At 39.7% G+C, this 14,454-nt stretch overlaps 1 protein-coding gene across 3 annotated transcripts in view; it reads right to left on the reverse strand.

Moving 5' to 3' along the window:
- LOC146140983 (acetyl-CoA carboxylase-like) overlaps positions 1–10,620 on the reverse strand; it is a 50,847-nt gene extending 40,227 nt beyond the window's left edge. For 2 of the 3 annotated variants that reach the window (XM_083391106.1, XM_083391103.1), the window contains exons 1-5: positions 9,386–10,619; positions 7,901–8,084; positions 4,224–4,472; positions 1,869–1,980; positions 979–1,214 (exon numbers count right to left, since the gene is read on the reverse strand). In XM_083391106.1, the coding sequence (XP_083247232.1) occupies positions 979–1,214; positions 1,869–1,980; positions 4,224–4,472; positions 7,901–8,084; positions 9,386–10,134 (1,530 nt within the window). In that variant the 5' untranslated portion in view covers positions 10,135–10,619. Of the gene's footprint in view, positions 1–978; positions 1,215–1,868; positions 1,981–4,223; positions 4,473–7,900; positions 8,085–9,385 lie in introns of all 3 variants that reach the window. The other variant, XM_083391104.1, reaches the window with a different exon arrangement.
- Between the last annotated feature and the right edge of the window lie 3,834 nt (positions 10,621–14,454).

Raw genomic sequence — 14,454 nt, forward strand, 5'->3', positions numbered from 1 at the left:
CAACGAGGTTTCTATAATAGAAACAGGTTCCTTAAGATTTCTTGCGCTGTTTAAAGTTTAAACTAACTGGTGGTGCCGCTGTTTGAAAAACATTATATTTTCGGGTAAATTGGGAATTGTTTGTCAAACTGACCAAACAAGAGGGGATCAAAAGTAAGCAAAGAAGCGACGTCCGTCAACAGAAAAACACACACATTATTATCGCAGATGCACCGAAGCACTCGAAAAGCAGTCGGAGCAGGCAGCTTGAAATAGAGCTGACCATTACTTCCTAGAAGCTGGCCTTATCGCAATGCTTTACGGTAAAAAAGCAGGTAATTGAGCCGCCATGGAGCAAAACGCTAAAGGCGAGTGGCTACGGTATTTGCAACGAAGCTGTTATCGCATTGCAGACAAACAACCAAGTGCCGGCGACGAAGAGCGAAATTATGGCTTGCTGCTCGGCTTACGAAACGCGAGGGGATTAGCGGGTGTAAGTTTGATCAGATAAGTAATAGGGCATCTGTTGTTGGAAAAAATGGGAAACGGTCGATTTGAAAAGTCAGCGAGAAAAGCAAAATGCGTGTTGTTCCCCTTAAATGATTTAATTGCATTCACACCGGGAAATTCCAAGAAAAACAAGTTATGTTTGTACAAATTTTGGTTACAATCAAATGGGTGTCTTTTTACCGTCTTTTAATCAATCTATAAGATATTATTTTGTCGAAAACAAAAAACCCAAAAAACATCCTCAATCAATTTATTTTGTAAAAAAAACAAAACAAAAATCATCAATTAAATTATTTTGCCGAAAAAAATAAATAAATAAACATCATCAGGCTATTAGACATTATTTTGTCGAAAAAAACATCATCAATCAATTATATATTATTTTGTAAAAAAAGCATCATCAATTAAATTATTTTGTCAAAAAGACAAACAAAATATTGCCAGACTGTCAGACATTATTTTGTCGAAAAACATGGTCAGTATATCTACCTTCAAGGCGTCTTCCACGTTGTCCACACATCCCTTGCTATAAAGCTCATCAGGAACACTGTGGATGCAGAACCCCGGTTCGCCATTGCTTCGCTTGGCGCCGTTGCTTTCAATACTGACGTACTGGTTGTCCAAGCCGTTCCTAAGGTCCTCAGCCATAGAAAGGCCGGAACCGCTCCAGGGAAGGGTTGGAACCCCGGCCGTCTGGGCCACGATCGACGAGGCGATCTTGTCACCTAGGGGTCAAGGTTAAATGGAGGGGTCAAATCGGGGCAAGAATTCTCCAAAGGGGTTGTGAGAATAAGCAGGTTTGAACATTGTTTGCTGCTGTTTTTTACGTCTATTTAACATTTCTTTATAATATTGACAGGTTTTTTCAAGGTTGTTGTCGTTTGTTGTGGGATTCCAAAATAAATTTAGAGGAACTAAACTATTTCATCTAGAGACCGTTTCGGACCCTCGAAACACATTAAAAAATCATTGAACAGAATATCATAATTTTTCCAATTTTCAAGTATGACTTTGTGCGGGTTGAGCAATACGAAATCATGACAAATTCTTATTACATTTTGAAAGTTATCTGTGCTTTTAAAATAGATTGTTTGAAGTACTTTGCATTGAATCAAACAGAAATATATTTTTAAAAGTATGATGTTTTTTAAAAAAGTCATAAAAAAAATTATTTAAAAAAATGAACGGTTATTTAGTCGTGCATCCTAATATAGCCAAGTGTTTTACTGCGCCGCTTTACCTCTCAATGTTGGTAAAATAATAATACAAATCAAAATCGCTAGTTGAAAAAGTAACAACGGCATGTCTTGACAAACTGTCCTACATAGACCAAGTTAGTTTAAAAGCACCGAATAAGAATGTAGAAGTGGAATACTCACCAAGAGCCCACATTGCAGAGGCTGAAGGCCCTAGGAAGGCGATGTCGAGCTTACTCAGTTTTTCCGGCAGCTTCGGGTTTTCGCTGGCGTGTCCCCAGCCCGCCCACACACCCTATATAAGAAAGCAAAAAAGTGTTGGCGCTGTATCTGCCTAAGCGTTATGTTGTACAATGCCATCAACAACCTACGACTAGCCGGCCAAATACAGAGGGTGCAAATATGGAGCAATATTTTTATGATATAAACTAAATAACAATTTAATAAATCTCACTATTAGTAAATTATTTTTTTGTTTTCTTATTTCAATAATATAATTAGGCAATACAAAGTTCAAAATTAGCCCGCGGTTGTCAGTCTTTCAAATTTATCGAGCGATGAAATTTATCTCGGGTTCTTACAGCTCTTGTGGTTCTCCCGTCATTCATAAAACGTTGGTTGACTCCTGTACTTAATCATATGCAAAGAACTGCCGTATATATGAGACGCTGTTTAAAGCGCTGCCGTAATGTTAAGATATACCAGGTACGCTACTTTTTAGTAGAGCTAAAACGAGAGAGCATTAGTTCTTAAAAGACTTAAAAATTGACGCGAAACTTTCTGTGAGTTTTTTAAAATATTCAAATCACAACAAAAATGCAGCCAAGCACACAATGCGTCACGTTTGTTTTTCTTATTCAAAAAAAAAAAACGCAAGCTAAAACAAATTGAAAACCACTGCTTTAATGTCTGGTTTTAAATACAGCTATTTTGACTTTCGTAGATTGGTTAGAAGGCCCTAGCCCACAAAAGCAACAGTTAAAAGCTTGTGTTGCTTGGGTGTAACAAAAGTGAACCGCTAGTAATTTTATGACTTTGTAAATAAATTATTAAGATTTACAATTAAAACATGTGTTGACAGGAGATTGATTAGTCAATAATATATTAATCTTAACAAAAACGAGTTAAAGTTTTGAAACGCTGCACTATTTTTTGCAAATACATTTTGTTGGTAAAGGCATTCGGGCGCACCACCAGACACATCACGGCTTGAGGCTGCCCTATTATTTTGCAACAATAAGAAACAACAGACGCCCAGTCAGGCCATGACGCGCGTCATACTCGAGACCCTGGGGTTGTTCTCAAAGAACAGTGCCTGGCGTCATTGGCGGGTTACTGTCGATCACGCAGTCTCGAGCGGGGTTACTGTCGGTCAACACGTGATCGCCGGCTGTTTTGCGTGCGTTACAAATGTTGTTTTTCGGTGAAACAAGTTTAATGTGTATGTACGATTGGCTGGCGCGTGGTTGGCAATTTCAGACAGCACGCAACTTACTGGCTTCCTTTGCGAAAGGCTTATTGTGGCGTGGTTAATTATCACGGGTTCGTGGCGTGTTTCTCACACGCACTTCACTCCACCACAAGTGCGCTTTGTACGCTGAGCACTGTTAGATCTATACCATTTAAATTGATTTTAACATGACGCAGTGATAATATCAAAGCGCATACACAAGTTGGTATCATTTTGAACCTTTCGAATAACGATGTTAAAAATGAACAGTTATTCGAAACGTTCAAAATGATACCTACTTGTGTATGCGCTTTGCTATTCTTACTACAATCTCCAAGCTTTATGCTCCAAAGATTTGACATGATTTGGACGATCAACTGTTTACGGTTTATTACTTTCCAGTTAGCTTTAAACTATAAGGGTATCCAAAAGGCAGGGAAACAGTTATATTTCACACAGGCGACTTGCAGAATATTGCGTTTAAAGGGAACTTGAAATCAAAACCTAGTGAAATAAACGATCCGCTTGTCTGGCAGCAAAATGCATGTAGCGTTATTTTTTAATTTAGCGGCTGTAGGAATTCTCGCCAAAACCACGCTAATGTGTCGATCGCCTAATTGCTGCATGTCCACAAAAATGGCCATGGAAACTGGCTAAAATGCTTTAATCTAAGGCAAAACGTGGCTATAAAGTAGTCAATCTAAAGAATATAAAATCTCCAACGGAGTAGTAACGGTAAAAATTGTTTACTCGCCAACTTAAAAGCGGTTGTCTCATTTTTTATACAACAGGTCTAGAGTCAACAGAAAAAATTCGATTTACCTTGCAAGACATTCAAAGACTTTTCGCAGAATTTTTTTAGGTTTTTTTTTTTTAAGAAATAATTCGAAAAGAAAGAAGTTATTTGTGTTTTTTTAACGGCACTTTTTACACACATAGCTGAAGCTAATCATATAACAAAAACCTAAAAAATCAGGGTTTTTAAGACGCTTCAATACGCAAATCAATCCAAAGACTTTTTAAGACCAACACTGTTGTTGTGCTTGCCACAAACTGAAGTGAACAAATAATACAGAATTCAAACCGACCTGAACGTTGGTGCGTTTGGCCAGGTCGACTATGAGCTCGACATTTGCATAGTTGTTGTTGTTGGCGCCGCCCGGTACATGTACGTAGCTGTCCGCCATCTTAATGTACTCGGCGTTGGCGTTAAGGTCTTCGGGTGTTACCATTGCCACGAAGTGGATGGCCTTCTCGTTTCTGAACATCTCGTAGGCCCAGCGCCGCACTGAGCGCATGCATTTCACTGCCGCGATGCCGTTGTTGGCGATCAGCACCTGTGTAAAGCATTGAGTGTGATTTTTCATGAACTACAGGCATCCGTCTCGTAAGTGTATAATGATAATGGCTGTCAAGCTTTGTCTATTCGGCGAGCCCTTTTCTCATATTTAACATTGAAAAATAGGAAGGATACTTGAAGTTTAGTTTAGATTAGAGATAGACCGATATATCGGTTTACCGATAACGGTTATATCGGTTTTGTTAAATTTTGGCCGATATTTTACTACGAACATATGATATAGTTTTTCCTCAAAAAACAAGCAACATGCAAAATAAGTTTAATTAATATAGGAAGATAAACTAAAATATTATTTGGATTTTATTTTAAATTAATTCAACTTTTTTTTGAAAAAATCAGGTTGGCAAAAACGTAAAAAAAATAAACGTAAAACTAAATAAGAGTTTAATAAATTGGGTTGGCGAAAACGTAAGAAAATCGGCCGATAAAAGTGATATCTGTCGATCTCTAGTTTTTTAATGTTTTAATGTCGTATTTTCTAAAAAAAAATCGTTTGAAGTGAGACCTCCCTGCGTTGGATCACTTAACAAGGTCAAAATACAGAAATTAAATTGGCATTTGATCGGCACCGCTATCACAGCTTTGCATCGAATATCGGCGCCTATTCCATACCATGGGACATCCATGTTTCGTTTCCTGCTTCTGCACGCAATTCGTAAAACTACTAGCAACTCAGCTGCGAATTATGTTTTGCACAAGTCATTCATTTCATATCGAAAGCCCAAACACTAACAAATTCGCGTATAAACTTTAAACAAAGGTTTCGCAGTCGATACAGGTTAAACTTAGCGATCAGGATTATTGTTGGCTATTAGTAAGACCCGATCGTATGGTAGGATTAGTTAGTTGTCACCTAGTCTTATTGATCTGACACTAAATATATACGTAACAAAAAGGATACAATGTTGTGGATAGTCGATTTAAATGTTAGTCAAAACTGATCATCATTTATCTCTACTCTATGTAAAAATTAATAATACTAAAAATGCCATAGAATTAGATCGTTTTTGGCGGTACATTAAATTGACATTTAATAACTTAATACAATGGGGGCCTTTATTCTGCAACCATTCAGCACCTACGTCGATTGATGGATTACTTGAAAATCAATAATCACCATCTGCTGACATTTTTTTACGAAAAAAAAACACAGCTATTGAATTAATATAGCCATTGAAATAATATTGGTACGTCGATACCTTACATTTAGTCATTGGTTAGATTAATAGTCTTCAATTGGCTCCCCGCTGTAAATGGTACATGAGAAATATATCAATAAATCAAAATAAGTTATGTTACTATTGGATGTATTAACAATCAAAAGCTCGGCCAGTCACATACATTTTGATTTATCCTAAGATCTACTGAAATAAAAACTGTCGTTCGACAATATACAGCCGAGCGGACAATTTTTCCATTTTGATTCACCAAAGCGATAAAATTCGATTTACACGGCTTTCCGAGGGTTCGTTTTTCGCTTTGGCCGGAATACAACATTTCAAGTCGTAAATTATTGATGGTGCCCATGAAAACCGACTGTCAGCAATTAAATCCGCAGCTCGGCTTTGTAGCCTGCCAGAGATAATAACAGCTTGTCGTCGGTTGTGTTAAAAGGGACGACGTTTTACAGCCCAATAAACCAAGATTGAACGAAACCCTACATATGCGCAAACAAAACAACTGATGGTTGGATATAGCTCAAAATGAATGAAAAGCCTTGCTCTAATAAGCTTAAATATAACCGTTTTACGATGCTCAAACAAGCTTTCTTAGTAATGGTGGATTACACCGTGAACCGTATCCTAGCAGGCCACTTCCGTGAATTTACCACACTTTAAATAAACCTAATGAGTTAAAGCAGGGTTGTTTAACAAACGAAAACTATCCAAAACCATGCGGAAAATACGCTCAAAGTTGAACAATAAACTCATAAAGGCAATAATGCTATCTTGATTAGTAGAGCCTGTTTTCTACTTGTATCACTAAATGCATTGCGTGCCAAAATTCGGGCAAGATTTTGTAATGAGCGTCTCGTTTAGACAAAGTGCAACCCCAGCAGTGTATGAATAAATAAGGCAACTATACAGGCCCGTTGGTCGAGAACCTTGAAAAAATATTCCAGTTATTCTCATTAAATAAAAGGTAATATTTATTTGAATTAAGGTATCATTTTTATAAACTAAATCTAAAACTTGTTTTTCTTTACCCTTGTGTTTTTACAAACTTCAGTTGGAAGTTTAAAAAAGGTGGTGCAAATCTATTGCAAGCGTTATTTAAATTTGTGTTAATTTTTAACCCAGTTATAATATTTTGCAAATAACAACATACTTCGAACAGTAGAACCTAGCATAGCGGAATTACAGTTTTCTGCATGCATACACAGGATGCACTTAATGCGAGTATATCTAATTTCGCGAATTCGATATAAAACGGTTTCAAGAAATTGTCTTTCGGCGATTTCCGATGTAGGTTAGAAACACCTAATAGCAAATTTGAGTGGCTAACAATTTCAGTGGTTAAGTCATTTCCCCACAAACAAACCGAATAAAAACTACAGGACTAATACTGGCTAGTGTCATGTTAGCTGTATATATTTATCCACAGTTTATAAGTTACTGAATTGTAACATGAAAAAACTCCCGGGGGCCAATGGTTCATAAAACCGGGGGCCAATGGTTCATAGTGAAGTACCAAAATAGTCCACAGATAAAACGTATATCTAGGATTATGCATTTTACTATGTCTGCTAGGCGTACAGGGTGTTATCTAAATAGTCATGGCTGTCTACGGACGAAAACTAGTTAACAAGCCTTGGTACATACAAGCACCTTTACATATGTGCTGTTGGTACGAGGTAAAGTACATAAAAAAAGCTCTTTCGGTACTTGCTTATTTTAACGTTTTGGGCTACCTTTAAAGGATGCCTTTATCAGGGAATGCAACAACACCACGCTCAACACCACGCAAAAAAATTGTTCGTTTGCAATCGCATTTTTTTAAGTCGTTTTACTAGGTGTTGTTGCATTCCCTGATAAAGGCATAGTTCTTGTAAAAGTTGGATAAAATAAAAAAGTGCCGGAAGAGATTTTTTTGGAACCCCACCTACATTATCATTTTTATTCAACTGATAGCACCTTATTTTTACCCAAAAATAGGAAAAAGGGTGTTATCTATATAGTGGCTTTTAAATCGTCCACAAGTAAGATCTTACCTGAAAACCAAAGACTTTTAAAGGAGATAATAGAATGTTGTTCTTTAAAGCAGTAAACAAACAGTTTCCTATCCACCTTCAAAATTTTAAGTCAAATAAACTAAAAAACATGCGCTATTTTTCGGCAAGGAGCAACGGTTTACAGAACAGGTCACTGCAAATCTCCAACGGGTAAAAAAAATAACAAATCTCACCTTCTCGATCGAGCGTTTGCCGCCCAAGATCTTTACCAGCTCCGGTACTGTGGCGGCCAAACACCTGCCGGAGTTCTTTTTGCTTGACTGCTTGCGCATCTGGTTCTTGCTGCCTGAAGACGTAGCAGCGCCACTAGGGGCGCTCGAGACGCCGTTCTCCTGCTGAGGAGCGCTCGTCTGGCTTCTAAACGAAAAACAGGCGGTTAGACGTATTGGATCTCCTTTGGAGATCTTGTGGGCTTTAGATTGCAGGCAAGACGCATTTATTCAAAGGACAAGAGGTTTCAGCAAAGTGTTTTTCCTATTTAGGGTTAACTACCACGATTATCCAACATTTATTCAAGGCACGAAAAAAAAAATATATATATATATATCCATATCAAGTAATAAGCGTACACAACCGGCCGTAAAAGGGCGAGTTAAAGCCAACCCAGCCAATGCAAGCAAGTGTAGCCGGTTGATCACAATCTGCGGCAAAGTCTAGTCAGCGGCACGCGGCGATAGATCGGGTCTAAAGGGCGACTTTTCGGGCGCGATTGCTGAACACAAACAAGAGCGAACTGTGCCCGGGGCGCTTTGAGAGAGCCAAGTGTTATTGCTGCTGCTACCAGGTCCAAAGTGGAAAGGTGGTTGCCTGGACCTCCGGTACGGTCGCTAGAGGCCTACAGTCGCTTTGCAAGCCTGATTTGTCTGGCTAAACGTGTACACCAGGGGTTCTTAAACGTTTTTTTACCCCGGAGCCCTAATTTTTTTTTTGCTTCGCGTGCACCACGGTACGGTAGGCAAGAAATTTTATATAAATTGACGTCACGATACAAATAGACTTCATAAATGTTGATTTTGATGCAAAAAATGTGAAAGTGAAATGGAGTCCAATACAGTCAATGCATTAACAGTTTATTTTGAATAAAACTGTTTTCTTTGAAAACTTGATTATTTCTTAAATGTCCACTAATATTTAAATTAAACCTTCATGTACCCACTAAAACTAGTTGTCGGACACCCAAGGGGTCCATGGACCCCAGTTTATGAACCCCTGGTGTACAAAAAGGCTTGGGTCAATTTGCAAACTTGCCAACGAGGCAGTTTGCGGGTTTGCAGGATTTAAAGTATTGCGTTGTGTATATTGACCTTTAAAGGTGACAGGCGGACGCTCCGCTTCTAAAAACGGCCGCAAGTGTTGGCGTAAAGCACGAAGTTAAACATTAACGGTAAATGCGCCGATATTTTTATTTAAAAGGGTACATTTGGAAAACTTTTAAACCAGTTTGAACCTGCTAAGAGGAACAAAATTGAGCTGACAACAAATCAAAAATAACCCCTATAAATCGCACTAGCAATCCTAACGGCTTAAAACAGACCAAAACAGCCAAAAAGGGGGGAATTTGTTCCAGGAACCTACAAAACTCTCTACAAGAGTACAGACCCTTAAATCACACAATCTTCCTAGCCAGAAAAAAGCGTTAAACAGCCCTAACAACCCACTGAGAGTCGTCGCCCTCCTGCCCAGCCGCGTCCTCGAACACCAAAAGAGCTGGTTCATGTTCCTCCGCAATGGACTCCATGGGCAAAGGCCAGGTGATGCTTCGTCTGACGCCGTTGACGCGTCGCGCGTAGTAAGAGCGCTTACGAAGGCGCTTAGCCAGGGTCAAGTCGCTATAGCGCTTGCCGCATTTCTGGCACTTGAAGACTGGGCGCGTTTCGGCCGCGGCGGCTGCTGCCTTTTTGGCGCTCACTTGCGGCCAAGAGCGACTTCGCATGAGGCCGTCGCGAACTTTATCGGCCACTGTGAGCGGCGCGCCGCAGCGTAGACAGTCGTACTGCTTGCGCTGCTTGTTACAGCGCTTAATGTAGCCGGTCAGGCCAGAGCAAGGGTCGCTGGTGGCGTCTGGGGCTCGGCTTGCGGCTTCAGCGCGTTTCACGCCAGCGGCGGCGGGCTTTTGGTGCCCAAAAACCGGCGAAAATTTGTCGTCGTTTTTCTTCTGGGCGTCTTTCACCCGCTGAAGCCTCTCTTCAAATCCGGGCTTAAACAGGTCGCCGACTCCGTTTTTCAACGGTGGAATTGTCGCGTAGCCGTTGCTTTTGGTCATTCCGGTCAGATGCGACAACACAGTGGTGGCGGCCGCGTGGTCAAAGGGAAAGCACCGACCGTTATCCGGCGCCGAATCGTCCATGATGAGCCAGGAGAAGGGCGGGAAGGCGCCGTGGTTTTCTGGCATGACAAAGGCAGTCATCTTGTCAGTGGAATTGTAGGTTTAATCAGCAAAAAGTCTTCTTTCTTCTTAAAGGCTTGAATTCATTGCGTTTTTTAGGTAAAAATAACTCGTCCTATTGTGAGTTAACCATGTAATTACGCTAACCAATTAATATAGTGAGCTGTCGATGCAACATAAGTACAGCGTCAGAAGGTGGTTGGCCGCGCATTTCCCGGTAGCTTGACCCAAATTAGGCTATATAGCAGTGGTTCTCAACCTTTTTTTTCACCGCGTACCACCTCGAGGTTCTATGATCTTGTTGCGTACCAACAAATTATCGAAAAACACAACTTTACTCAAAATGTATATAGGATTATTAACAGGGGCGGATTAGCTAATTAGTTAGGCCGGAAATTTCAAAACAAATGCGGCCCACTAATCTTGAAAAAGTTTCCCTTTTTTAACTTGCAAGATACCGATAGTCAAGTTTTGTGATTCTTTGTTGTTTTTCTATGATGTCATAAAATAAATTTGCATAGATGTTCCGGAAAGATAATAATTCTTATCCTTGATGAAGCATAAAATATTTAACTATGTATAGTTTATTACAATAGAAAAAATAATAAACTTTTTCGTAAAACTGTAATTTTAAACATACTGTGTACCCACCCAAAATTACTTCACGTACCACAGGTTGAAAACCACTGCTATATAGGCTAGGTGACTGTTTTCTGCGCAGAGCACATTGCAGCAAGGCCTTGTTTTTTTAACGGTTGGCCAGCTCACACAGCTAAAGTGACGTCAGATCACGCTACGCCATCCGCACCGAGCCTGGCTCTACGCACAAAAACGCACCTTTTAAGATAGCAAGGTATGCAAATTTCGTGTAAACAACCCATTTCCCATTCAGAAGTAGGTAGCACTTTGAATGTTCGCACAACTCTTTATTCAATGCAACATCATGTTGAGTTATTCGAGAGTTAAGAGTTATTTGAAACGTTCAAAATTCTACCTACTTATGTATGGGTCTTTGATATTCTTATTACGTCTTACTACAACCTCCAACCATTATGCTCCAAAGTCCAAACCCATTTCCCATACAAATAATTAACAAATAGGGGCAGGCTAACAAATTGTGTTCAAAACTCCAGTTTTAGCCTTGTCAGCGAAATAAAGACGTAAACATTCGTACAACTTTGGAACTCCAAAACACTAAGTTTGAACAAGAATAATTTAAAACCGTTTTCCGATGTTTTAACTTTCGATGGCCGCAGCAAAGTGGACACCGCATGTTAATTAGCAAGCATTAACAAAGGAAATGAAGTAAGCGTGGGTGAAACGGGGTCGCCTGGGTAGCGGCGCTTTCGATAAAACAGCGACAAAAACGTTGACTCCCAACACAGATGCTTACAGTGAAACGCGAAAGGTAATAAAATTATCTAGCCCAGTAACCTAAGACGTGATAATAAAGAAACACCGGACAAAACGCGCTTTGTTGTTGAACAACGAACGCCTACTAGGCGTGTAGCGTCCCCTTGACGAATCGTACGGTGTTATATACAACGGCTTACAAAATCGCAAAACCTGCCCAACTAACGAAGACTGGTATAAAACGGTTGGACATATGATTAACGGGGTTCATACCGACTTTGTTGGGGGGTGCTTAAAAAAAAGGGATGCTTAAAATTTTCGATAAATTTAACGTTACAAAATGACCGCTGTTTATATGCGGAGTGGTGAGAGAGTTAAAATGTGACTTATTGGAAATGATTGACTAGCTGTCGAAATTTATGTGGAAATGGGGCCAAAAATTGTATGTATCAACAGAAATGTAATGATTTTGCATGTAGATTTATTTTAGTTTTATGGTGAATGAGCACCCTAAGCAACTTGGTTCCAAGATAGGGAAATTAATTGACATTGACAAGATTCAAAACACTGCCAATGAGGCGAGCTTATAAACAAGTAAGGTCGAGGTTTACAATTTCAAAGTCAAATCTTTCTGATCCTGAATGAACTGCCGTATTTCTAATTTTAAAATACATGGTGTAAAACCTATGATAATAATTTGTGATCACCAGCACAGGCACACACTATCACGAAAAGAACGCGTGGTCTCATCAGCAAAAAGCAAACAACTGACCACAGCGCTAAGGTCTGGTGGGCACGCTATACGGGGGACTGAAGTGCAAATCGCTAAATCACCTCGCGCTTAAGCCGCCTGTCGTCAATTATGACGGGCCGTCGGTATCGCGACACGAGGCTCCGGCTTGTGTTTACGCTACAGGACTCTGCTGAATGGCAAACCTGGCTAAACCGCGATTCACCAATGAAATCTAGGCGCTGTGCATGACTTTTAGTGGATCTCATAGTTTTTATGCCTTTTTTGCTGTAAACCAAACTTTTCTTGGCCTTTCATTAACTACAGGGTTTTTTAAGCCGCGAAAATGCTGTTGCACAAAAAACACCGTGTTTTTCCAAAGTCCTGATTGGTATCGCTATTGATACGACAGAATTGGCCGACGCTGACAAAATTCATTGAGCGCGAAAGCCTTTATTTTCTCTTGACAAGTTCGCTTTGCACAATTTCCGAATTAAAAGCGCGAAGTTGTTACATAGAACACAACCTAACTCTAGGTAATTGCTGTACTGCATTAACTGGTGCTTCTTGCAATCTAAGAGCTGCAGCGGTTTGCCTGTAGGTTTCACGACAGGTGGCAACTGGTCATTCAATTGGTCATTCACTCAGCGTTCTCCGCATGGACGTTTAGCGTTGTTCGTCACGGATAAATAAGCCGGCGTATGACGCAACACCGACTAGCAGTTGCATGAGCAACAAACTAAACCTCAAGCTTTAAAACCAGGGCTACCCAACTAGTTTTAGCAAAGGTCCAGATACGAAAATACACAATTTGGCCAAATTGATTTAGTATTTAAAATAGTAGGAATGCAACATATATGGGAAACATAAGGGCGTTTATTGTTCTGCTATAGTCGGCCTGTTGATGATTTTTTTGCCTTAACGGTTTTTGAAAACGTCACCTAATCATAACAGAAAAGTAGTTTATCAATTTTTTCAAAAATTGGATACAGGTACTCTTTGCACGGATCTGTAATGTAGCTTGAAAAGGAATCTTAAAGTGAAAAAGGTCGACTAAATATGCATTATCTTTATTAAGTAAATCGACATCTTCTTTATTTTTTAGATTTTGACTTGAAATTTGTTGGTGTTCACATTCAACCCTTTTAAGAGGAAAAAAGGTCGCGGTTCTAGAAAAGGCCGCGGTTGAGTAGCCCTGCTGTAAAGGTTACGCGTCTCCTAAATGGCACAACAAAGTGCGGTTTGCAGAACGGATAAATACTTCGAGGCAACAACATGCGGCTTAGGTTGCGTAACGCGTAGTTTTCTTTGCTGACGCGAAAGGTCCACCGTTATCACTATCATCTAAAAGCTAGATGTTTTTAAGAATTAAGGCATATTAAACTTTTCGAAATTTTGTTCTAAAAACATCACTACTTTTTCTATTATTTCTAATTGCCATCTCATAAATTTTCTTTATTTTAATCATCTGAAAATCATCGTCTTGGTTGGGTATGCGTTTCAATAAAATTTCGCTCTCCTGTTCTTAACCAATTGCTGGTTACTGCCTCTCTCGTAGCCTTAACGATTGAACTGATAGGTTGAATTGAGGCCACGCTATAGCTTGGACGCAGCGGTGCGTGCAAAGCAAAACACCAAGGGCGTTTTTCTATGTTTTCTCATTCACTCTCTCTCGCTCGCTCTTTCTCTCTCGCTCTTACTCAATTTCACACCTTTTCTCAAAAACAAGCACCACTTCGAAACCACTCGGCTTGGGAAAAACGCAATCGAATAGGGAGAGCGGTAGTAATGACGGTCCAACTAAGCCCTGCGTTATGCATTATTCAAAAGGCTTTTTTTTAAAGAAAAATAAAATTTAAGGCATCAAAGAAAAAACTTCGAACAAGTTATAAGATTTCTTTCATTTTGCAAAAAAGAAATATGCGTTTTTTTTTGGCAAAAATATTAGGATAATAACCTAACGTTTCAAACACTTTTGCCAACCGCTCCTTCAACCAAAAAAGTCCTCTCAAATTTCTTATCAAGTCGTATGCCCGATCACGTTTTCTAAAAACGAATTTCACCATCACCACCCTTGCGGAAGCGGCCCTGCCAGTTTATTGTAAGCAGAGTGCAACTAAAATAACCTCGCCCAGTCGATTACACATCATCTGCTGGCCATGCGCCGGCTACACGGCATTTATTTACTAACTATCCACCACCGTGCGTTGCGCCATTCAACTGAACCTAAACTGAACCCAAACTTGAGGTTAAGTGAG

This window comes from Ascidiella aspersa, chromosome 6 (assembly GCF_963924565.1).
Source record: "Ascidiella aspersa chromosome 6, kaAscAspe10.2, whole genome shotgun sequence".
Lineage (NCBI taxonomy): Eukaryota > Metazoa > Chordata > Ascidiacea > Phlebobranchia > Ascidiidae > Ascidiella > Ascidiella aspersa.